The 24,186-nt window shown below is 40.5% G+C and overlaps 2 protein-coding genes across 5 annotated transcripts in view; one reads left to right on the top strand and one right to left on the bottom strand.

Moving 5' to 3' along the window:
• Window positions 1-14,721, top strand: part of igf2bp2a (insulin-like growth factor 2 mRNA binding protein 2a) — a 47,665-nt gene extending 32,944 nt beyond the window's left edge. For 3 of the 4 annotated variants that reach the window (XM_040147569.1, XM_040147570.1, XM_040147571.1), the window contains 11 exons: window positions 632-922; window positions 1,373-1,507; window positions 3,826-3,948; window positions 6,067-6,202; window positions 8,081-8,218; window positions 8,742-8,810; window positions 9,600-9,722; window positions 10,210-10,284; window positions 10,500-10,631; window positions 11,149-11,262; window positions 13,295-14,721. In XM_040147569.1, the coding sequence (XP_040003503.1) occupies window positions 632-922; window positions 1,373-1,507; window positions 3,826-3,948; window positions 6,067-6,202; window positions 8,081-8,218; window positions 8,742-8,810; window positions 9,600-9,722; window positions 10,210-10,284; window positions 10,500-10,631; window positions 11,149-11,262; window positions 13,295-13,393 (1,435 nt within the window). In that variant the 3' untranslated portion in view covers window positions 13,394-14,721. Of the gene's footprint in view, window positions 1-631; window positions 923-1,372; window positions 1,508-3,825; window positions 3,949-6,066; window positions 6,203-8,080; window positions 8,219-8,741; window positions 8,811-9,599; window positions 9,723-10,209; window positions 10,285-10,499; window positions 10,632-11,148; window positions 11,263-11,975; window positions 12,142-13,294 lie in introns of all 4 variants that reach the window. The other variant, XR_005709049.1, reaches the window with a different exon arrangement.
• A 3,399-nt stretch (window positions 14,722-18,120) lies between these two features.
• Window positions 18,121-24,134, bottom strand: tmem41aa (transmembrane protein 41aa). Its single transcript, XM_040149413.1, has 5 exons — window positions 23,850-24,134; window positions 22,149-22,299; window positions 21,528-21,689; window positions 20,311-20,449; window positions 18,121-19,648 (listed from the first exon to the last, which is right to left on the bottom strand). The coding sequence occupies exons 1-5, from the start codon at window positions 24,023-24,025 to the stop codon at window positions 19,428-19,430; spliced, it is 849 nt and encodes a 282-aa protein (XP_040005347.1). The 5' UTR covers window positions 24,026-24,134; the 3' UTR covers window positions 18,121-19,427.
• Between the last annotated feature and the right edge of the window lie 52 nt (window positions 24,135-24,186).

The raw sequence follows: 24,186 nt of genomic DNA, 5'->3' as shown, positions 1-24,186 counted from the left end.
CTAGATTGTTTCTTGAATTTTTGTTTCCACTCTTTACCAGATGTTAGGTGGGATGTGCAGTTTTGATGTTGAAAAAGAGATTCAGCATTCCAGTGTGGACAGAAATCTTTCCAAAAATGACCTTGAAACGCTGGTGTTTTTTTTAAAAATGAGTAGGCCTAGTGTGGACAGTCTTAGTTTTCTCTTTAAAAATTTGTTTTTGTTTGTTCAGTGTGCTGCTAACCTAACTTCATATCCTTAAACACTGCATCCCCTGTTCATTTGCTTAGATGCATCTATCAGAAATTTAGTCTTTATTTCTTAGGACATACACACGTGAGGTAGCGTCATGTGCACACACACACACATAGTTAAAAGCAAGTATATCAGAGTCTTAAAAAGTCAGTTTCTTGAAGAAGGTTGAAGTCATAGCAGTTTGAAGATTCTCAAATTGAACCTTAAACCTCTGTAGTGATATGCCACTGCTTCCTAGTATTCATGTATTTTGGCAAAAAAATCTTATTATTTCTGTACCTTATACTACTTATTCATCTTTTCCTCTCCTCTTCCTCTTCCTTTTTATATCTCCCTTCTATTCTTCTTCCTTTTTTCTCTCCTCCTGTCACCACCTGCTCCCCCCTTTCCTCTCCAGAGCCATTGAGAAGTTGACAGGACAAAAGTTCGACGACTGCTCTTTTAAGGTGTCATATATTATGGACATGGATGCTGCTCCGCCTGTCCAGGCTACCCGCACGCGACGCGGAGGCCGATCGTCCCGGGACCAGGGCGCCTCTCAGCCCGGGCCCTCGGGAGGCTTCGGCACTCCACGCCCCCGGTCACACGATTTCCCCCTGCGCATGCTCGTGCCTACTCAGTTTGTGGGAGCCATCATCGGCAAGGAGGGCCTCACCATCAAGAATGTCACCAAACAGACACAGTCCAAGTAAGCTACTCCGATGAAGATGATGACTCTTGCAATCAGTCTCCGCCTGGTTCCTGCTGGTTTTTGTCCTGACATTTTTATTAACTGGTTTTATGAACTTCTCAGATTTTGTTGTTGAATTAATTAAGCATTCTGGCGCCGTATGCAGGTTTGCATTTTTCAGACCAACTGTCCGAGATATAATGCAAAATAGCTTATAATAAAAGCTTTAGGTTGTCAAATTATTGGAAATGAGTATCCAGGTCATTCATGCGTAGAGGATGGCACGTTTACCGTTAACGAATATTTTTTTCTTCTCTTTTTAATTCCTTATTTTTGTCTTTGTTATATTCAGTATCATATTTTTCTGTCTTTATGCTCCTTCAGCACTTGGAAAAACTCAATTTTCCAATAATTAATTTGATTTTGTCTCTCTCTCTCTCTCTGTCTCTCTGGCTCTTCCTCCTTTAGGGTGGACATTCATCGGAAGGAAAATGCAGGGGCAGCAGAGAAGCCCATCACCATCCACTCAACACCCGAGGGCTGCTCCTCCGCCTGTCGCATGATCCTGGACATCATGCAGAAGGAGGCCAACGAGACCAAGACGTGAGTCTGCACTTCAACAGACACAAACATTCAAAAGCGTGCACATAAATACACTCAGATGTGCTTATGCAGAGTATGTCTACACTCCAACAGGGAGATTAGCCATAGTGTCTGCAGGGCTATAATCTCATCCTTTAACCTGCCTGCACACCTTTTAATCTCACTGTGCATTCTCTCACTTGGACCACTAACACAGTGAAAACAGTGCACACGACACTCATAGGCTAACACGTGATCGCAGATTAGCAATAAAGAAATGAGGCCAACGTGTCAAATTAGGCTTGCAACTTTTAACAAGACACTGCAGCTTTTTAACTGTTCAAACTTCTTCTATTCGATCTGAGGGGGAGGAAGAGGGGGTCTTAAAACGTATATGCCACATCTGAGTGGTCATCTTCGTTCGTTTGCTGGGAGGACATACAAGCAAAGACGGGAAAAATCGGGGAAACAGTAAATGTTGATATTCTAATGAACCCATTTAGAGAAATGTAAACCAGATAGCAGAAAGTCGGCTGTAGCTCTTAAAAACACAAGAAGTCATTTGGCTGGTCTTATCCACCTCAGTCTGTCAAATCATTAATCCTACTCTCAAAAGTCACAGAAACACCACACCTCTGATGTGTGTCGAATAAATCACTAAATTTATAATAAACCCTGCCAGGGCGCCACGCCCGCAGAAATGAACCTGTTGCCCTGCACCCTGTAATTTCACACAGTCTGAGGAGGCCCAGCACCCAGCGAAACTTGAAACACTAAACTTGGCCTTTAAACTCACAACACCATGATCTCACCTTACTTGCCCCACAGCTAAACCCAAACTAATTTCCCCCTACAGCACAGATCTATACATCCATAGCATGCCCTGACCTGTCAACCCCTCCCCTACACAAAAAACACCAAGTCTGTGACCCAGACCCAGCCCCCCCCCCAAGCATCTGGTTACCCTCCACCACACCCCACCATAAACACTTGCACCCCACAATTGTCCTGCAGAGCGGGAATATAGATTTTACATAAATTATACTCCTCCTATTTAAATGACCTATTACCACCCCATCTACACATGTTCATACATACACCTGGGGCTTGTTGTTTTTGTGTAATTTGCCACTAATTTTAGGGAAAATAAGGACAAAGTTTGATAACTATTTGAGTTACTTTAGTCAGTTGCACTGAGCATAAAATTATTGATTTCCTGGAAAATGCCTTCGAAAAAGGGAATTAAATAATTATCATTACAGTATTATTACTGAATAGATGAATAGAGACATTAGTTAAATGGTTCGTCTTGCCTCCTTTCCCAGGCTTCTGGCAAAGCTAGAGACTTAAACATCAAAATTAAACAGCCATTCCAATTTTTGCCCATCTGTACGCCAGAATATGTCTGGGTTTTGTGAAGCCATTTCATGGAAAATTAACCCTCTTAAATCATCAGAATTTTGTACAGTACAACACTTCACGCAAACTACACAGCTTTCACGGTCTTTTTTCCCTCTTCAGTATTTTTAAATATGCCAACATCAACAGCCAGAGAAGAACAGTTGTCAATTGTCTAACTGAAGATCTCTGGCGTCCAGATAAATGAGATGCAACATGTGATTAAGGGTCATGTTTGATATGTATATATGTCCCTAATTTTGGCTTTAACAAGAGACATTATTATTAGAAACTGTATTCTTCATATATGTTAGATATTATGCTAGTTTTACAATTAATCAGAATCAATTCATCAGAAGTTTACCAATTGAACAGTGTCTCCATTTTACCTATAATTACTGCCAAATGACATGGTTCTTTCCAGGAAACATAAACAGGAAATTATGAGGAATTAAACTTAAATGTATCACCTTTTATTTTAAGTATGAAAAAACAGATAAAAATATGTTTAAAAAAAAACAAAAAACAGAATAATGCAAAAATCCAGAAGAAAATCTATAGTTTCACTGTTGTCGCTTGCTTAGAGGGACAGTGTTGCTTGTTGCAAGAGCAGCGAGTTTATTGCAAAGGGCTGTGATCAGTGTGTTCTGTGAAATCTGTAAAAACAAGAAAGGATGAATGTTACACTGTGGTTAGGCTCGTGTCTTAACATGGTTGCATTGTGCCTACAGCAGCACTTCCAGCTGGGCAGCTATCCACATTCCTGTTCATCCCCATCACAGCATCACATTCCTCACACCACATCAGTGACACTCAGCAGAACTTATCCTCTATCATCTCGCCTAACCTGTGTGTGTGTGTGTGTGTGTGTGTGTGTGTGTGTGTGTGTGTGTGTGTGTGTGTGTGTGTGTGTGTGTGTGTGTGTTTTTATACGTGTATAGGACGGAGGACATCCCTCTGAAAATCCTAGCCCACAACAGCCTGGTCGGTCGGCTGATTGGGAAGGAGGGCCGTAACCTGAAGAAAATCGAAGAGGAGACAGGGACCAAGATAACCATCTCCTCGTAAGTCGCCTGTCCCGCTGCCTCCGCCTTCCTCTTTCACACACGCCCACAGGGCTCTGCGGCCACACTCCTAGCCGCACTGGCACCCTCAGGAAAACAAACACACTCACTGGAGTATTTGAACACTTTGACGTGAGTGCTTTTGGAGTAGCAGCAGTGACACTCAAAACGATTTCAAAGACAAAGTTTTGACTATTACCTTTTTAACCAGTGCACAAATAACATGCAGTGATTTCAGCCTCTTGTTGCCCCACCTTTCTCCCTCTGTGCTCATTATCCCTTTAGCATGTGGTTTCACTCAACTCCGTTGTTACAGAACAAATCTGAAGAGTTGATTACAGCTCCTTCACTCCAGAACATGGTATTAGAGAGTTGGCGATTACACGTCACTTAACGGACTGTGCTCATCAAACTTCATGTTCATTTAGGGCTAATGAATTGCTGCGTCTCCGTGAGCTCTGAGGGCGTAATGAGCCTTGAGAAGGAGACAGAGAGGAGTAGAGAGACAAAGAGAGAAGGAGAGGGTCCTTTGATAAGAAGCAAACAGTACATTGAATATCGACGGTTCTGTGGAATCCTTTCAGAGTGTCCTCCATATCCTCCGACACCGAGGATAGAAGAAATTGGTTTTGCTTCAAAGGCCCACAAGTATCATTTTTGCATTGTCCAAGCTAACTGCTTTATGGAGCGAATGCTTTTTTACATTCATGTAAAAGACTGAAATATTTTTCAGACCCGTTAAAAAAGTTTTAGTTTCAGTATGACTACTGTGCTGTTTTCTCAGTAACACTGGGGTCTAGATGTTGTTACAAGATCCAGGAAAGCATCATAGTTGCTGAGCTGCAAAATCTGTGTTTTGCAAAACATCAGCTTTCGAGGCACAGGATTTTGATTTTTTCACTCAAACGTTTTTTCACCTAAAAGAGGTTAACATTGGTTATATTCAGAAACATTGAGTCATGATTTTCCTGTTGCACAAAATAAAACGATCAAACAAAACGCGTTTTTACACTATTTGTTTTTGTGCTATGTTTTTTTTCTCTTTGTGTAATAATAACAAGGATGGATTATTCAATTTAAACTGTATATGGATGTAACTGTGCTGATATTCAAATCCTGACCTCATGAAAGACAACACAGTTGATCAAAGCGGCAATCCAAATACTCTTCATGAAGAGCACTGAGCCCGTTAAGAGAGCTGTTTTACGTCTTTTGTGTCTCTGTAGGAGCTTTGAAAAGAAAATTACCTCGAAGATGTCATCAGAGTTATCTTAGTTTGGGCTAGGAGACTGCATATTTATAATTCAAAATCTAAGTTGCAAACTTGGGATGTGGAATTTCAAAGATGTGGCAGGAAGGGTCTACATTTTATATGGGAGTTTCTGAGCGTTTACAAATTAAGTATAACGGACTTGGAGTTTAATAACACGGAATTGCTTTGAAAACCAATCAAATATGTATGTCAGCCACACTTTATTGTTTGGTGCAATTAAACCAATTTTCAGTAGATACACTCTTATGTTTTTAACGCGAACAACCAGCTCTGCCATCATCTCGAACTGTCCGATGATAATGCTCAAAAGTCATTAACATGGGAATTTTTTACCAATCTACCATCCATCCCATATGACGTGAGTGCATCGTGTTGCATGATGGGAAGTATAGGATCCAGTGTTTTGGGAGCTTGACCCAAACTAGGGAACTTAAAATCATAGTATCTCGGCATCTACTGCTTTAGTTTTGACCAATCCTTTTTTTAAAATGTGCGTTTGTGAGTCCTCCAACAACTAAATTGCTTGTTTGCTAAGCGAGAAATTTTGATTCCAGTTTGGATGTGGATGATATAGCCTTCAGGAACGTTTAAGTTAGATAAACACACAGATAGGAAATCCAATTCAAAAACAGCTCAGTCTCCTCCACCTTCTGAAAAAATATGTGAGCAGAATATGAGCGTGTCTGTTCTCTTAATTTGTATTTACATATGCATGTACTCATTTGTGTGTGTGTGTGTGTGTGTGTTTTTGGTGTGTGCATATGTGTGTGTGTGTGTGTGTGTGTGTGTGTGTGTGTGTGTGTGTGTGTGTGTGTGTGTGTGTGTGTGTGTGATCTCCCTTGCAGATTACAAGACTTAACCATTTACAACCCTGAGAGGACCATCACGGTGAAGGGCAGCCTGGAGGCGTGTTGTAAAGCCGAGGTGGAGATCATGAAGAAACTAAGGGAAGCCTACGAGAATGACATTGCTGCTATAAACGTAAGCTCATCCCCAGTGTGTGTGTGTTTGTGTCTCGTGATCTCAGGTTGACTCATATAGACTAAACAGGTGAACAACGGAGAGGACTGGTACACCAGGATAACCCCCCCCCTACATGTTACCGCACAGATTGTGTTGCGCTTGGTAAATAGTTAAGCGTAAACGATCATCAGAGCTCCTCATTGACTCGAGTGTTTGTCTGTGGCCATGTGCTATGTGTGTGTGTGTGTGTGTGTGTGTTCTTGAGTGTGTCTGTTCCACGCAGCCTCTGACTCACGCTCAATTCCCCGCTGTGTGTGTCTGTGTTCCTGCTGCAACACACTGCGTTTCCCAGCATCCAACACTGTCTGTAGGCCGCTCTCTCGCACTGCTCCTCTTTCACACTGCCCTGATGACATCACCAGTGCTGCAGCCAGAGAGGTCAGCCACAGAGGAAGAGAGATAGTGATGCTATCACACACTGCATTCACAACACAGAGATGAAAGCTGGCAATGTGATTGTATTAACAGTCATGATGCTGTTTATGATGGGTGGCAGGGACTTGTGGAGAGACTCAGAATTTGTATCCCAGTATTGTGCTTCATTTTTATTGTCCAAATATTGGCTCAGAAATAATCATCAAGAAGTAACACGCAGCATGCGGTTAAATTGTTCTGGCTGGTGTGAGCAGTTGTAGCACCTGCCAGGCTGAGCGGCCGCTACAGTAAGCGGTGAGGGCCATCTAGCGTGACACTGCGGGCATTACACAAAGCTCTCTGGGAACAAGGAAGTGAAAGGAGACCGCGTGTCTTGTCACGGCCATGAAACCAGAATAGCTGACTTGACTTTGAGGGAAGCATATTTTTGTCATGCCGTTACAACAGCAAACTGTCGGGTGAAAAACATCTACCTCCAAAACATCAACTTTTCATGAGCTAAGAAAAACAGTCGGGTTTTCAGTACTATGACTATGCATTTTTCAGTTAGTCCAGTGGGGTTTTGAATTGTTTATTTAGATTAACAAGTAGAAGGTTTTTTTTCTATCCGAAACATTCAAAATCACCAAAATAGAAATACAAATAAAGGTAACCCTTTTATGTGATGGAGTTAGTGGTAGTGAAGGAACACTTCAAACAACAAAGGCTCCAACTACTATTTTCAATCTGCCAATAATTTCTCACTAAATGGACTATAACTTGGCAAAAGATACAGCGGAAAATGCATGTTAAAATTTTCCAGAACAGAAGTTGACATATTCAGATTCCAAAACCTAAATATATTCAATTTAGTATAACAGAAAACCGGTAGAAGGAGCAGATACGTATATTTGAGAAAGTGTATCCAGAAATTGTTCGGCATTTTTGCAGGATAAATGGTCATCCAAACTGTTGCTGACTACTTCCCTCTGCTCTAGCCCTCGCATTTGTCAGGTCATATTTAACTCTCGTACCTTCAGGGTGATGTAAGGGGAGAACATTAAAGACAACATTTTGGTTCTTTTCTGTGACCCCAGATTAAATATAGGGCTTAAAAACAATTTGGGAAATTATTGGTGTTTATCGTTTTTTATTTTTTTTAAAAAGGTTTAAAAAAAATTACTTACTTAGAAGGACCCATTTGGGTTTTCTCCTTCTTGTTAGCTGCACATTTCCTAAATGGTGTTTTTTTTTTTTGCTTTCTATACTGGTCAGTGTCCTCTTGCAGCAGGAAACCTTTCGACGTCTAGGCGTGTAAAATCCATTGTAACATCTGTTTAAACGGATCTGCTCCTTTAAAAAAAAAAAGTAAAAAACAACAAAAGAAAAACGAGGAGCCTTGATTGAATCCTAATGTATCATCATCTTTCATATAACTCGTGACTAGAATCCGCCTCTGCCTTACTTTTTTTCTCTGAACAGCAACAGGCCAACCTGATCCCAGGCTTGAACCTGAACGCTCTGGGCATCTTCTCCTCTGGTCTCCCGGTGCTGCCCCCTGCTGCCGGACCACGCGGTGCAGTGCCCCCTGTGGCACCAGCAGGATACAACCCATTCTTAGTGAGTATGCCCTTTTTCTACACACAACAATAAAAGTTGGAGCAAAAAAAAACAATGCTTCTTTTAGAATGACTTGGTTTTTCCCGCCCATCGAAAAGATGCACAGCTCCTGTAGGGATTAGCTTTGACTTGATAAAGCAATTTTTTTCCAACACATGGTAAACCAGGTTCCCCCTGAAGTGTTTTTAAAAAAAACAATTCCGTGTTGACTCAGGTCCTCCTGCATGATTTTGTACACAGTTTGAAACAACCAGAATTCCCCCATCTTCTCCAGAGATGAGTCAGTTTGTCTGTAAAACAAAGTCTCCACTCATTGCCTGATGAGGGCGAGCCAAAGTGGTGTGAGACAGTGTGTGAGAATGCTTCATAGTCAAGAAAGTTGGTGTGTGATTCACTGTGAGTTCACGCCCTGAAATTCCCCCTAGTGAGAGCCTGAGTTGTCCACATGCATGTGTCTTTTACCGTCTGCGTTTGCGTGTGTTAATTTGCCATCTGATCGGTCTGCTTGTCACTTCACTTTCAGAGTCACTCTTCACATCTCAGTGGCCTGTACGGGGTTCCTCCAGCAAGTGCCATCCCCCACCAGCACTCAGTATGTTCCCTAAAAATCTGCACCACAGTCAGTGTTGGCTAGGTGATCAGAGACTTTCCAGTCATTTCTTGTTTTTTTGTGCTACTAGATAATTATTTTAATAGCTGATGGCAGTTTAAAACCATGTTATTTTACACACAAGAAGCTTTAGAAAAGCCTCACGCTTAGGATGTAAGTTTTTTTCTCTTGTGTCGAGAAAAAAAGTTTCATTCTGCAAGTGACTTAGGCAGAAATCCACCCACTTCCTTTAAACCCGCTACAGAATAGATAAATAAAGGAAGATATAAGACTAATCGAGAGGGAGACATAAATAACAGACTATTACAACCTCTCAGTCAGTGTCTGTGTTGGACAGTGGGTCTGGCATTCCTGCGTACCAGTCACCCAAACACCATAAATATTTCTAGAAGGGGACTTTTCAGCTCAGAGTTGTGGCTCGTAAAAATTCACTTTATAAACCTCAAGTACATGAGTGCTACCATGCTAAGAAAAACAAAAACATAGGGCAACCATCTGCCCTAATAGGAAATATTCCATTCAGACTGGGCCAGAGCGGGATGTTTACCCAGAGAGAAAACCCTCATAGAGAGCTCAATTTAGCTTTCCTAGCATGAGGTGTCATCGTTTTCAGCTGCTCTTCAAGTATCTGACTAGTTAAAGCAAACTTTTTGTAACTCCTTAAAGTAGTTTTAAATGTTTTTCTCTGCCGCCATCAGCTGGAGAGCTTAGTAAAAAGTGTACCAAAATATTTTTTTTCTGTGTTCCCCCTTTTTTTGTTTTGTTTTCCAGCAACAGGCTCCAGAACAGGAGGTTGTCTACCTCTTTATTCCAACTCAGGCAGTCGGGGCCCTGATCGGCAAGAAGGGCCAGCACATCAAACAACTCGCCCACTTCGCTGGAGCCTCCATCAAGGTGGGTTTGTCAGTGTCAGCAGAGTCCTGCCTTCAAGGAGAAGGTCAGACCATCTCTTGTCAACATGACAATGTTGAGCTGGGTCCACAAGCAAAGGTTAAACGTGCGTCACATTTTTCACAGCTTCACGTCGAGCATTAAGGTTAGTAAGCAGGAAGTGAGTTCTGGCTTAGTCAGCAGTGCTTCATGGACCACAGCTGAGGATGTTAGTTAATAATGGTCAAAAACAGAGACAAGAAGGGGATGACTAGTGGACTGAGCAATTCAGAAAGCCCCTCAAGCCGCATCTGGAGAGGTGGGACAGCTGGTCAGTGAACCCTCATAACGTAATCACAGGCAAAATCTTTTTTTTTTTTTTTTTGAGGAATTTGTCGGCTTCTCAAATGATTCAGTGGCTTGCATTGAACGACCACAGAGCAAGAGCACCAGCTTTTAGCCATGTTTTCTCCTTATTTGTCTCTATAACTCGTCTCTGTGTGTATGTCAGATTGCCCCAGCTGAGAGCCCAGATGTTACTGAGAGGATGGTTATCATTACTGGAACACCAGAGGCTCAGTTTAAGGTAAAAACACTATTAGTGTGTGCAGGAATATTCATAAAAAATTGGAATTGTTTAATTCTGAAATTTTGGATGAGACTGCTACTTAAAGTTCACAAAAACATTTTTCAAAAATCATTCATTTGTCCTGTGCAGTATTATAGTAAACAGCAGTGGATCACTGTGTGTCCCCATTTTCCCCAGTCTCTCCTTGCCTCATACCCTCCTCTGTATTCCAGGCCCAAGGTCGGATATTTGGGAAGCTGAAAGAGGAGAACTTCTTCTCAGCAAAGGAGGAGGTCAAACTGGAGACGCACATCAAGGTTCCCTCAACTGCAGCTGGCAGGGTCATCGGTAAAGGAGGAAAGACGGTGAGTTGATGCCTGATTTGAACTACATTATGTGCAAGGTGGGAAAAAAATGTTGCATTAATTTAACTGTGTAAATTATATACTGCACTTGGTCTTTTTTTGGGTACGTCCGTTATTTTACAATTAGCAAAGAAGAGAAAGCTGTTCTTTATTTTTCATGTCCAGTTCCCATGTACACAACTGTAGTTTAAACTCTGCCTGGGAAAAGAAATCAACTTTAACAACAATCTCTTTACTCAAAAGTCACTCAACAACTTTTTATAGAAATGAGCTACTATTTTGTATTTACATAAGAACAAGTGCATTTACTTAAATAAAGTAACAGCAAGGGTGCTCCAGACCAATGATTACAGTATATAAAGTACCGCGTGTGCTTGGTTTCATCAAAGATTGTTACAGTTTACCATAATTTGACACCTTGTCTCTCAGTGAGTGATGCCAGTGTGTTTTGTAAGTGAGGCTGCAGGTGACGTTCAGAGTAAGATGATGCCCTCTGAGGTCTGTGTCCTTGTTTCAGGTAAACGAACTACAAAACCTTACAAGTGCAGAGGTCATCGTACCGCGGGACCAAACTCCAGATGAGAACGATGAGGTCTTTGTGAAAATCAGTGGGCATTTCTTTGCCAGCCAGGTACCAAAAAAAAAAAGGTTATAGCCCTGAAAAGTGTTGTCAGTTATTTGGGCTGATTAGTTTGTTGATGTCAAATACATGTACTAAAAGAATGGCTGCACTTGTGGCAAATGGGTGTGCAAAAGGCAGTGGTGGAGAATCACATGTATATACTAATAAAACTTAGGATATGGTCATTATGATTATTGCTCAAGAACCTGAGGTTAGCTTGAATTTTTCACAACAAACCCCATTTGAGCAGTCATGTGTTGTATAACCACAAAAATGCCGAAGTAAGTTTTCTCCGTGGAACCATCTTTGTCCTCACCTGTCGTTGTTCCGCATCATTTTTTTGTTTTGTTTCAGTGGTCAGCTTTGCGGCCCAGGTGAATTATCATTAGTAATTATCAAGTACAGTTGACACTGTAACTTGTTTCACTGTACACCACTTGGAATTAAAAGTTTTCCAACAGTCGGGACCAGAGAAGAGGTCTTATCATCCAAAAACTCAGAGCACCCAGAACGTGTGTAGGGAGTCTAATATTTGTAACGTAAAACCACATCTAACTTTGCGTAACTATGTAACTCTAAGTGCGACAATAATCAACTGAAATGGAAATAAAGAAGTAGAACAAACAAGAAAAGAACAAAATAAGTAAACTAAGTAAAACTATAATGTCTTACATGTAATTGTTTGAGTTCACTGTGTTAAAATCGCTTCACACACTTTACAGGTGTTTTCAGTTAATCTGGCTAATTAGACCTCTGCTAAGGTTGAAGGTGGGTGGATCTATGTTGGAAACGACTGTACACTGCGGCACCGCACTTCGAGTACCTAAAACAGTGAAAAGGGTGTAAAATTGTCCACCCTGAAAAAGCTGCAACAAAGCTAACAGGAGCGTGAGTGAGCTATCTGTCAGTCTGCACACACACACACACACATATGCAAACACACACACACACACACACACACACACACACACACACACACACACACACACACACACACACACACACACACACACACACACACAAAGACACACACACAGTCATGAGAGGAGCTCTAATCAAAACACTCGTGTGGATGTACCTTCTGTCTTTATGAAAAACGAAATCATGATACAAAGGTTTTCTATTCGTGTTGAGTATTTACTACTGCACTGGCTGGTATGTTGTCACGTTAACAAAGATGGAGGCTAACAACAGATATTTTCTGACAATCCCAACTCAAGAACGCTTACTAACTTTTTCCAGAGTTGAAGACCATATCACATGGTCTTCATCTGCAGATGGAGGCTGCTCAGTTGTCATGGAGATGGATCTGTGCGGGAAATCATCCCGGCTACTCAACTTTCAGAGCTGTCTCCATGGCAACTGGGAACCCTCTATCTACTGATGAAGACGGTGTTGTACGGTTGAACATTCCAGAGACTGTAAGTAAGCGGACCTTGAGTTTGGATTGTTTTGTGAAACTACTATTTCAAGAATGAAGAATGAAGTTATTCTGTTAGCAGACAACAATTACAAATCCCAGTAATCTTACACTTACAGAAGGTGCATTGTCAAAATCTTAAAAAAAACAAAAAACAGATTAGATTTAAATTTTTTTTAACTTGTGACCAGAATCTTTTTTACAAAAATTTTCACTCTGTTCACGCAGAACAGCAAAAGCATATATTAATAAAACATGTGAAAAGGAAAGAAAAAACAAACATACAGTTCGTCTACACACACACACACACACACACACACACACACACACATACACACACACACTCCAACCCATCCCTCTTGCTACTTTGCAGTTCATAGAAACTTGACAATTATCTATACATCAGAAGTTACGGTCTATCTTTCAGATACTTTTTACATATAGGGTCAACTAAATGGATTTACACATTGGATTTAATTAATCAGGCTTTTTTATTTTTCATATTTTTTTGAAATTGTGGTGGTTCTTCTCTTTACATTGTCTATTATTTTCATATGGACACCTTGCAATGTATCATCCCGCAATTAACACCTCGTCCTACATGTGATGTCTTTGCAACAGACTGCACAGAGGAAGATCCGGGAGATCATACAGCAGGTCAAACAGCAGGAACAGAAACACCAGCAGGGCGGCGCTGTGTCACCGCACCACTCCAAGTGACCAGCAGGGCGGCTTCAGCGGTCGCCAGCCAATGAATGTAGCCCTCCCAAATGGACAGAGACCTACCCAGACAAAGGCCAAGGCCAAGGGGGACATGCAGGGCAGACCAGCAGCACCGGGATCAAAACCAAAGAACTATACTAGGGGGGAAACAAGTGAGAGCCAAAGGCTGAGGGCATTGTGTGCACTGCCAGCCCTTTGAGAGCAGATAGAGTGGGAGAAACCGTACTGATATAACACGATAAAAAAGACCAAAAAAATCTACAAGAAAGATGGAAATGGCAGAGAATTGGGAACTGTTGTCTTTACAGTCAAAAAAGGTTAACAGGATATAGTATGTCGCCCTGCATAACGTTATCTCTTTAGTTGGACTAACATAGGCCTAACAAACGGTTAAAGCAACTGTATTAACACGAGCATATATGAGGCATTGTGATTGATATTTTGGGTGGAAATGTGAGCACGCGACAATGGACCTTCTCTTACAAGAGTTTGAGATATTCAGATTACAAGATTAAATATCCTTAGCAGTATTAATACAGAGTAGAAAAGTATATTGATACACACTGAGAGTATGCACTGTTGTTTTTCTACCAAAATGACAGTACAACTCGGCGTACTTTTTAATATTTTGCTTGTTCCAGATATTGATTGGGTTGTGGCAGCCACAAAAAAGCAGTTTCCCTTGTTTCTTCACACTTTAGGCCACCGAAATAAGAAAGAAAACACCTATAAGTAAATATAGTGAATGGTTCTGAGTCTTTGTAACAAGCCTGTGTGTGTGCCAACGCAAAAGATAGCGTCCCTTTGAAATGTCTCTCACCATTCATATCTGATGCTACACTTATCTCCTTTTATTTCTTGCTTTTCTGCTAATTTCTGCTTCACTTTCTCATCACTCTCTCTCATCTGGCATCATGTTTTGTTTTTAATAGGATAAAAATATTTGTTGTCAAGAAACACTTTTTTTCCGTAGCCTTTTGATAACATTGAACTGACTGCCACTTTCGCTCAACAGAGGTTAAATGCCACCAAGGGATTTCTTTTAACCAGTAAACTGGTATCACTCTCCCATACTGTACAGTCGTAGACTATATCTATATTCATGCTTGTTGTCCAGATATATATATATAAAAAAAAAAAAAATCAAAAGGATGTCTCTAAAGGCATTCTCCTTGACGATCAGAGCAAAAATTGACGTCTTAAAAAAAAAAAAGGTGCACCTTTGCTTGTTAACAGGCAACCAGTTGTTTTGAATGTGCACTGCCACACGCTTGGCCTTATGAGGACGTCACAAGGGCCAGCACAAAATGTGAGCTGAGGGCCCAGAAGGGGGATGAGGGTTAAAGGAGGAGGGGTGGGGTGGGGTGGGGTGGGGGGGTGCAGACTTGTGGTGTGTGGAGTGGCAGTGAGGAAAAGTTTTGGGTTTAGAGGGCGTGGGGTGGGGGGATGTGGGGTGGGGGGTTATAGGGAGGCACTGTATGAACTGTGGTACACACACAACCGCAAACGTGACCGCAGCCGCGTTTGGCTTTAACCCTCTCTAGTCAGGGAGCTTTCTAAAACGGCATGACAGCTGTGAATGTACAATATGCAGCCTTTTTAGAAAATATCACCCCTGCCGTGTCCAGCAGGCCAGGCCAGAGGCACAGACACACAGATTGTCACTCTCACTCTCGCTCTTTTCTTTTAACTTCACTTTTGTTGTTTTATTTTGGCGAGCTGGCCGACTGCTCTGCGAGCATGCTGGACACGCAGGTCCTGGTGTCCCTTTGTGCTTTACGTTGGAGACCATGGAAGCTTGTTGCCTTATTTTGTCACCTTTCAGACATCGCCCATCAGCTTCATCTTCCAGACACAAGGTTATCGCCAATACGCACAGCTTCCTCCGTGTGTGTGTATGTGTGTGTGCGTGTGCGCATGTGTGTGTGTATATATATATAAAAAGAGAGAGTAATATTTATGAATCTATTTTTTTCCTATTTTGTGATGAGAGCTATTGATAAGAAACAAAAAGAAAACAAAGTCCTTTTCTTTTTTTCCTCAGTGGGACACTGCCATATTATTTTGAAGGGAAGTGTTTATTTTCTTGAAAACTAGACTATGAATAATAATATAAATAAAAACCTGAAAAAATAGGAGAACAGTAAAGTGACCGACCGTGCTAACTTTGGTCAGGATGTGAACAGTGCGCATGTCAGTATTGTGATCTACCTCAGGCTTCAGGGTACCTCAGTCCAATCTTTCATTTCCCCTTTTTCCACATTTTATATGCCTTGTTAACCTTGTTAATCATTTTGAGCGTTTTTAATTTTCTTTTTTAATGAAAAACAAAAAGATCAAGAGAAAAGATCTACAGTAATCTCTAAGCTCTTCAGGTCCAGCTGACTAGTGAAACTTTGTAAACTGTAGTCAACTCTGTTGGACTGTCTTTGCCTGGACGCCAAACAACCTCTTAATGATACACGTCAAAGGATTTCCAAGTCGATTTTTGCTAGAAAGGAATGAAGAGCAGGATCTAAGGGGTACATACCTGCCCGAAGTGGTTCTGAATGTGGATGTTGTGTACTGATTTCACCATCAAAGAAAGAAAAAAAAAAAAAAACATACAAATTGGTTGATAGAAACAGAAACTAACCAACTGTACCTCCTGTTTTTCCCAACTTTACCTCCAGGTTTTTTGAGACTTAAAAAAAAACAATGAAGTTTATTCAATTGTGAAAAAAAAAAAAAGGAATTTTATAACAACCCAAACCGATCTTACCAGCTCTATTTGATAACAGCATACTCTGGGGTTGATTTGAGAAAACACGAAGCTGCAAAAATACACTGACAGGACTCTTGAACATGGTGTAAAACCCTAGTCTTCTGTGTAGAATGTAGAACAACTCTAGTCGTGAAATGTCACTGTGTACGACAAGATAACTGTATATCTGTAAACATGTACAATAGAGTCACACATAAATGCATCGTTTTCTGTCTCTCTATAACACATACCAGTCTGCACCTGCATTATGAGAGATGGTGGGAGAAGTTTAGAGCGTCACAGCTTCCCTCAAAACTGACCTCTAAATGGTTTTCTCATCAATCTACCGATATTATTATTATTATTTTTTTTTTTTGTGCTGTACATTTCAGAATTACCTCTCAGAATCCAAGGCTGACTTTACTTACTAAAACCGATGTAGGGCAAAAGAATTAAATAAATGAATGATATAGTGAAAGTTAGTGTTTGTCTTTGGAGTTCTTTTAACTGTTGAGAACTGATTTTTACTTTCAGTGGGCAGACTTTTGTCATCAGATAAGGATAAGGTGGATCCTTTTTGTCCCAGTGAACACGGACTAGCAGTGCTAAAATAAAACATAAAGGTCTATCAAACTCACACAATGCCTGAGGCTGTTTCAGCAAGCCTCCCCACAGCCGGTACAGTACCTCATACTGATGACGATAGCTCACCAGACCTGATTGAAATACCCTGACCTTACCCACACGAATGCAGTACAGTGCTTCTACTCGAACGCATGACTCCTGTGGTGGTCTGCGTCACCGTAGTAGGGCATGTTGAGGAGAAAGCGGCTTTTCACAGTAGCACTGGAAATTGTAGTTTGTCAGTCACGGCTTGTTTGACCGTCAGGAGTAGCTCTTTTTAGTGCAGTTTTGAAGTTGAGGCTCTTTTCTTGCGTTGCGGAGGGCTCTTCAGACCTCTGTCTCTCTTGTGTTTCTTGGCTCTTTATAAGCACAGGTTTCCCTCTAGCTGGTTCAGTTCCGCAGTGGTGTTGTGAGCATCCTGGTTGTTGAGACATCTGTGAGGCAACCACACTCTGAGGCGAAACTTGTCGAGATGGTAGTAAACTTGTTTTTTTGTTTGTTTAACTTCCAAGGATAGTTGTTTCTAGGTTTTGTGAGGTGTTGCTAGGCATTAATATTCAGTACCAGAAAACCATAATTACTCACATCACTGAGGATGTACAGTGTTGTTTGTCATATCACATGGTGGTTGGATAGTTTAGGCTTTATTTTGTTTTCTGTTGACATGGTTTTCTCGTCATTTACACTGATTTAATAATGCAGTATGTCTGGAGCAGTAGTTGGGATTCTGTGCTTTAATATTCATTCCTGTTAGATCACTACCAGTAATACTTAGCTGTTAAAACGTGGTTGAAAAATATCCTCGCTAGGGTTTTCAACATATTTGGGAAAGAGAATGATAAAAAAAATTGCAAGTAGATATGACTGACAAGCAGGAGGGTGGACAGAGTATCCAGGTCTGAAAATAAAAAGTTGATTAAACTTGTTCTGCCTTTGGGACTGAACAATAAACAGGGCATATAGCAGCCATCCAAACAAATATGGATTAGCTGAGGAAGGATTTAGTAAAGTCTGGTCAGATGTTAGCAGAACCACAGCAGTGTTTTTTTTTTTTTGTCCCATCTTCGTGTTCAATGAGAAAACACAAAGCATTGCATGAGACTGTTGTAGGCGATCCAGTATGTACTACACTTCATATAGCACTAGACTTTCAGTAGTGGTTTTACATGGATCCATTTCTTAACTACATTTCACCATTTGGGAGATTCCTTTTGTTTCCTCAGTAGGTCAAAACCCTCAAGTCCTACATTTCCCACGGGCCAAAAGGTCCCAAACACCTCAAGGTAATTTGTGACTGTGCGCTGGACAGACATATGATCCATTTTTAATACATCTCATGGATCCATGCCTTTCTGGTAACAGTCATGCTGTTGTTTTGAGTTGTGAGTGAACTGTATTGCTGAGCAACCTGGATCTGAGCAATAAAGAATATCTGAAAGAAAGTGTTTTTCCACATTTACTGTTGTATTATTTCAAAGTTTTTTTTCACCTCTGAAATAAATGTGTCCCAATATGTGTGATCTGATATTCCATAAATGTCACAGCAAAACTGAATTATATTATTTTTTAAAATAATGTACATCTCTGATGAAACAACATTGCAGACACAACATTTTACACCTTAACCTAAATGATGAGAGTTTTAAAATAACCCTAAGCAGCACAGACGCTGTAGGAGCAGGATACTGTTCAAAAGACACATGGACATAAGAGACAGCAATGAAGGATTTTGAAGCAATATTAAGGCTTGATTTAACAGAGGTCTCACTGCCTGAATTAACTGCGCATTCACTTTCAAATAAGAATCCAGCTGATTAATATCAAGACACATTAAATCAGGGCTGTACATTTAGTTGCAAAAATAAACATGTACTTCAAATAGTTCCTCAAAATGACTCATGAAAATGGCACTCTGGTCTTTCTGAGGCCAAATTCTGGTCTCTACATTGAACTGTACAATCTGAAAAACTTTCACTTCAGAATTGAAAAATAATAAAAGTTGCCCTCTATACTTTATCACAATTCATACTGAAATTGCAAAATGTGATTGTCGAACAAGTAAAATACAACCTCAAGTTGTATAGTATACTGCATGCTGCAAACGTAATCAGTATTTCAGTTACAAAGAAAATAACTTACATAAACCCAACAAAACAATCATATGAACAATCTAGCCTCTACAAACATGGGTCGGCCTTTGACATTACATTATTTCTTTCCACTTGCCCATGCTGGAGGTAGCAGTTTGAGTCCATAATTGCATGACAGGCACTTTGAACACTAGCTGTTTCAACTGAAGCAGTAGTCACACTGTACAACAAGAGTGTAAGAGCAAAATTCCCTTAAAATCCTTCTCTCTCTCCATATGATTACTGTACATTAATACAACTATATACATATGCTGTGTATGCTGTTCCCACAGAAGTTGTGGTAGAGAATCAACAACATTCGGTAACATAGCATACTAGGCTTCAAATCCCAATGTGACAGTCTCATCATTTTTTAAAAGTTACAATCCCTTTTCCACGTCCAGGCAGCTCCAGAGAAATAAAGCACTCCAGATATAAGAGGCTGTCACAAGCGTGTGTCTCCACTTTAAAAACATTCACTCTTGATGGCAGAACGCATCAAAAGACCAAGGAATAAACTGATTTCCAGATCAAATCACTGGACCTTCTTTTCTGTGAAGAGTCCGTTCTGTGACTGGACATCCAGTTTGAGACGCTTCTGACTGTAGCGGTGGATGAGAGCACCGGGCAGCAGAGCCATGCAGGCGATGGCCAGCAGCTGCAGCAGCCGCTCCCAGGAGAACAAGTCATCCAGTGACAATACTTCAGACAGCATGACGCCCGTCTGGACACAGATGAAGTTGTATGGCAGGAGACCTGTGAATGCAGATCAAAACCAAACTGCAGTGAGACATGATATGAAAGTGTATTTACAGCACTGAGAGAAATACCTTGCTATTCCTGTTTGAATTGATGCACTCCTGACTGACTCTTTAAGATAAACTAAACTGAATAAATAAATAAACTAAACTATGAATAAAAAAATTGACATCAGATCTTGTGGGAGGAATCACACTGCTACAAAGCGACTCTGTATTTGGTTGTATTTGCATTTGTCAGCTATATAAGAGGTCTGGCAATCAGCACTTTGATATGCCAGTTTCAAAGCAACAGGTAACAACTAACAAAGCTGCAGAGTCCATACAATCTTTGCCCAAATTTCAGGTGTTCTTTTCAAAAAACACTAAATTACTTTGAATGACAAGAAGTTAAAAATCCCGTTAAAAATTGCCAAACCAATCAACAAATGTCAGGCACATGATGAAAATAGCAGGAATATGATAGATGCAGTTAGTTACTTCAAATGTGAAGTGCTTTTTCTTTTTTTTTGTCTGACGGGGAAGCAAAGCCTGAAAAACAGTCTTATTTTGATTTATGAATACATAAGAGAGCACATTAATATTGTGGAGAAATGTGTCATCGCATCATTTACTGACAGTTTTAACAAGCCCTCAATTAGGTGATCCATGTGTGCTTACCAATGAAGACTGAGCAGAAGAAGAAGGTGATGGGAATGTTTACAATTGGAGCAGACATGTTCAGAAACCAGTTGGGTGTCATGGGAAAGAATCTCAGGAAGAGCAGAAAGAAGAACAGACAGTCCTGGTTCTCCTCAACCTGGGAGAATGACACTAGGTGTTAAACAAGAATCTATGAAGGGACGGCAGAAGCATTATTTCTTTTTTGTAATTCTTCTTTTGGCTTTTAATGTTATGTCAGATTGTTTCTGATACAGTAAACACTATAACAAGCCGTGCAGCTTATCAAAAGGAACGTGAAAAGAATCATCATTTGACTGCTCTAGAGTGGAATCATATCCATTTTGGTGAATAACAACAACAACAAAAAAAATCTGTTGTCAGTTGTTGCATAACTTTGCATATTTACTTAGACATAATAAGTACATGTGTATTTAGAGCTCTCAGGTCAGGAAAATAGAACTCAATGTACTGAGTGGAAGCATATAGCATAAACTCTGATTTATAGTACGGAGCATCACCTCCTGTTGACAGAGGCGTCCTAATTTCTACAAAATCATGAGATATTTATTAGTACATAACACATCCTCGGGGGGTTGATAAAAACCTGTGAAGGCTTATGCCCATATCCTGAGAGATTTTACAGAAAGAATGGCAACAGTAGGTTTTCACTGAGACCCTTACAAATGAGAGTTGAAAATTCCATAAACATTACACATGCAATCATTTTGTATGTGACCTATAATTGTGGCTGTTGACACAGGGGATTTTCTTTAGATATATTGTCTCTATGTTCTGTTCTGTAACTGGATGTATTTTACAGTGTTGTGGATCAGGTTCAATTTGTTTTGTTGACATGTACAGGCAAGTGAGGTGAATCTGAGATCAGTATGTTCTATGTCTCACTGATGATGGCTGTCACATTTGTGTTTTCACTCTTTTACTTGAGCAATTGTTTCACATTGTAAGCATCATTTGTGAGTAAAGTGAAGACATGTAGGCGTCTTGGCAGTGCATATAAATGCACTGCCAGCAATGTGCAGATTTTTTTCTCTCTATGTAGAACATCAACACACCTGGAAGAACAGTTAATTGTTGAGATTTAAAATTGGTGCATCAGTGCTTTACAAGTTTGCATGTTGTCAAAACAATTCTACACTAACAGTTTCAATATTTGTAGCCTTGAATTAGTTCTTTACACGTTGTTATAGATATACCTTCCTCTGTAGCATGGAGACTTTATCAGGGAAAAGATTCACAATGTAGCGTTTTCCGAAGGCTTGAGACAGGAGGTAGCACATGGTGGAGCCGACAGTGGTGAGCACACAGGCTAGAAACAGCCCTTGATATGATCCAAATATAGCTCCTGCAAGAATGTTCTGCACAAAGACAAGTGGAGACCAAAATCCTGTGTTACTACACACCATCAATATGTGTGTGATGATCAGCTCTGACACACTTTGTGATCTAATAGTTGTTTGAAGTGTAAGACACTAGGTGAGGGACACTTTAACCTGCATCTGGTTTGTGGTTTTGGCCTTTTCTCTCTCAGCAAATCTGACATCCCTTTGTTGTTTGCACTAGATTAGTATTTTTATCCTCTGCAGTGTGTCTTCTTTAAAGAAGAAACCCAAGCCACACACCAGACGCAGGTTAAGTGCCTTTTCAGTTTTCCTTTAAGTACGTCTCTCATGTAAGCCTAAATTCTTTTACACCTACGAAATATGACAGTATTTGGCAAATTTCAATCCATGTTTCATATTTTTCTGTCAAACATATTCAATATTCTTGTCATCCAGCATCAGTACAAAGAACATCTGAGAATATTTTTACCTTACCAGGAACGAGGATCCAGGAATGGCAAAGGACTGCTTGTACAGATATGCACTACAGAACAGTAGCAGGACATATCCAGTGTGCTCTTTCTTGTAAAACTGCAGGAGCTCAGCCAGTTCCCTCAGCTCCTCCAAGTCTGAAGGAAACTTCAACCTGCAGGAACATGAACACTGAAGTTAGTCACATCATCCAGCCATCCATGTGAAGAAAGGTTTGGAAAATATAGACAAAAGATTTTATTGTAATCAAAAACATCTCAATATTTGACAGAGTATATCTCCTAACAAATACAAAATCATGTATTACAGTAAATAGTCAGCATTTTAAATTGCACTGGAAATTAAAGGAAGATCATAATTGGAGTTCCAAAGTACTTTTGCCATATTTCTTTAGATCTAATTGTTTATTAGACATAACAATTAGTTGTTTAATCAATCAGTCAATCAACAGAAAATGAATCTGCAGTTTATCAGTAATTTAATTAATTAATCATTTACATACATTGTTAAAGTAAAATACAAATAATTCCCTAGTTCCATGTGACTGTAAACTGTTTAACTTTATGTTCTGGAAAAAACAACCAAATTGTAGGCTTTATGAAATTTTGATGGGCATTTTTCACCATTTTCTGTCAGTTTATTGAATTAATGCTTAGTTAACAATTTAAAGTAATGGTAGATTAAGCCCTAATGTAATTGTTAGTGGCAGCCCTATCTTCTTCTATATAATACATGTTACTTGTGGTTAATTCTGACCAGTAAAACAATTGGTAAATTCACAAAAAACGAAAAGAATTGACTACCCTTTTTGTTGAGCAATGATTTCGTATCTGAAAGGGCTCATTGTACCCTATTACCCCAGTAGAACACTGCACTCCCGGAACACCGGCTTGCCTGTGGAAGGATCTGGGAGGAAGACAACCTCTCCACATTTCAGAGTTGGCTTAAAACCTTCCTTTTTGATAAAGCTTATAGTTAGGGGTAGCTCAAGCTTGTCTTGAACTATCCCCTGCTTATGCTGCTATGGGCCTCGACTGCCAGGTGACTTCCCATGATGCACCAAGCTCCTCTCCCCTCCATCTACAGGCATTCATATGGCACCAATGCTCGTTACTAACTTGACTTCTTCTCTCTCCCGCCGTTTTGTGCTTTCTCGTCTCCCTCCTCTCTCCTCCTGTTGCTTTCTGCAGGTATTTCTGCCCCTGGTGCTAGAGAGTCTGAATCTGTGACTGCAAACCACCTTCTGCCCCCATGATCCCGCTCAACACCAACTGCCTCAAATATTATGATTATCATCTATTATTATATTTAGTTTTATTAGTACTATTATTCACCTTATTATTATTAGTTTTATGATTAGTCTCATTATTGTTACACATCTTTATGTTATACGTCTACTGTGCTATGCTCTTAAAAAAAAGAATTGTTTTTTTTTTTTAATTGACAGAAGCTAAAAAAATCGTGTAGCATAAAGTACAGAATACATGGGAATATTTAACTACATCATGACATGCTGAATTATTGCCCGGTTGGCCTATCACTATACCTGGTGTTTGTGAGAGAGGGGGTGGGGTGGGAGCATGCTAACGTTAGCTAGCTAGTGACAGTAACGTTATATACTGTAGCTAGAAACACTTATATGTATCAAGCCCAGAGAAATACTCCATCCTCTCCTGCTAACGGCTAACGGCTAACGGCAGTCACCTGCTGGCTTCCTCGGCGCTGTCAGGGGCTCGCTCGGACTCTGCTGCGTCCACGTGCTCTCTTTTGGTAGCTGAATGAAGACGTCGTCGGGGTCCCGCGGGCAGGTACAGGGACAGTGAATACAGGTAGAAGCTGGCTGCGGCAACTACAGCGACTAGTCCGACGAGTGAGCGCATATTTCCTCACTTCGCTAGCCGGCAAAACGGCCGCCTGCTTCAGCTCCCGGCTGTCAGCGAGAGCAGCGGAAACAAACAACAGCCGCAGTGACGTCAGATCCCCGTATCAACGGACTTCAAGTTATTGTAATATTTGAGTTCAAATATAGCACATTATTGAT

Source organism: Xiphias gladius, chromosome 16 (assembly GCF_016859285.1).
Source record: "Xiphias gladius isolate SHS-SW01 ecotype Sanya breed wild chromosome 16, ASM1685928v1, whole genome shotgun sequence".
In the NCBI taxonomy this organism is placed as follows: Eukaryota; Metazoa; Chordata; class Actinopteri; order Istiophoriformes; family Xiphiidae; genus Xiphias; species Xiphias gladius.
This window is presented reverse-complemented; position numbering and strand designations above follow the sequence as displayed.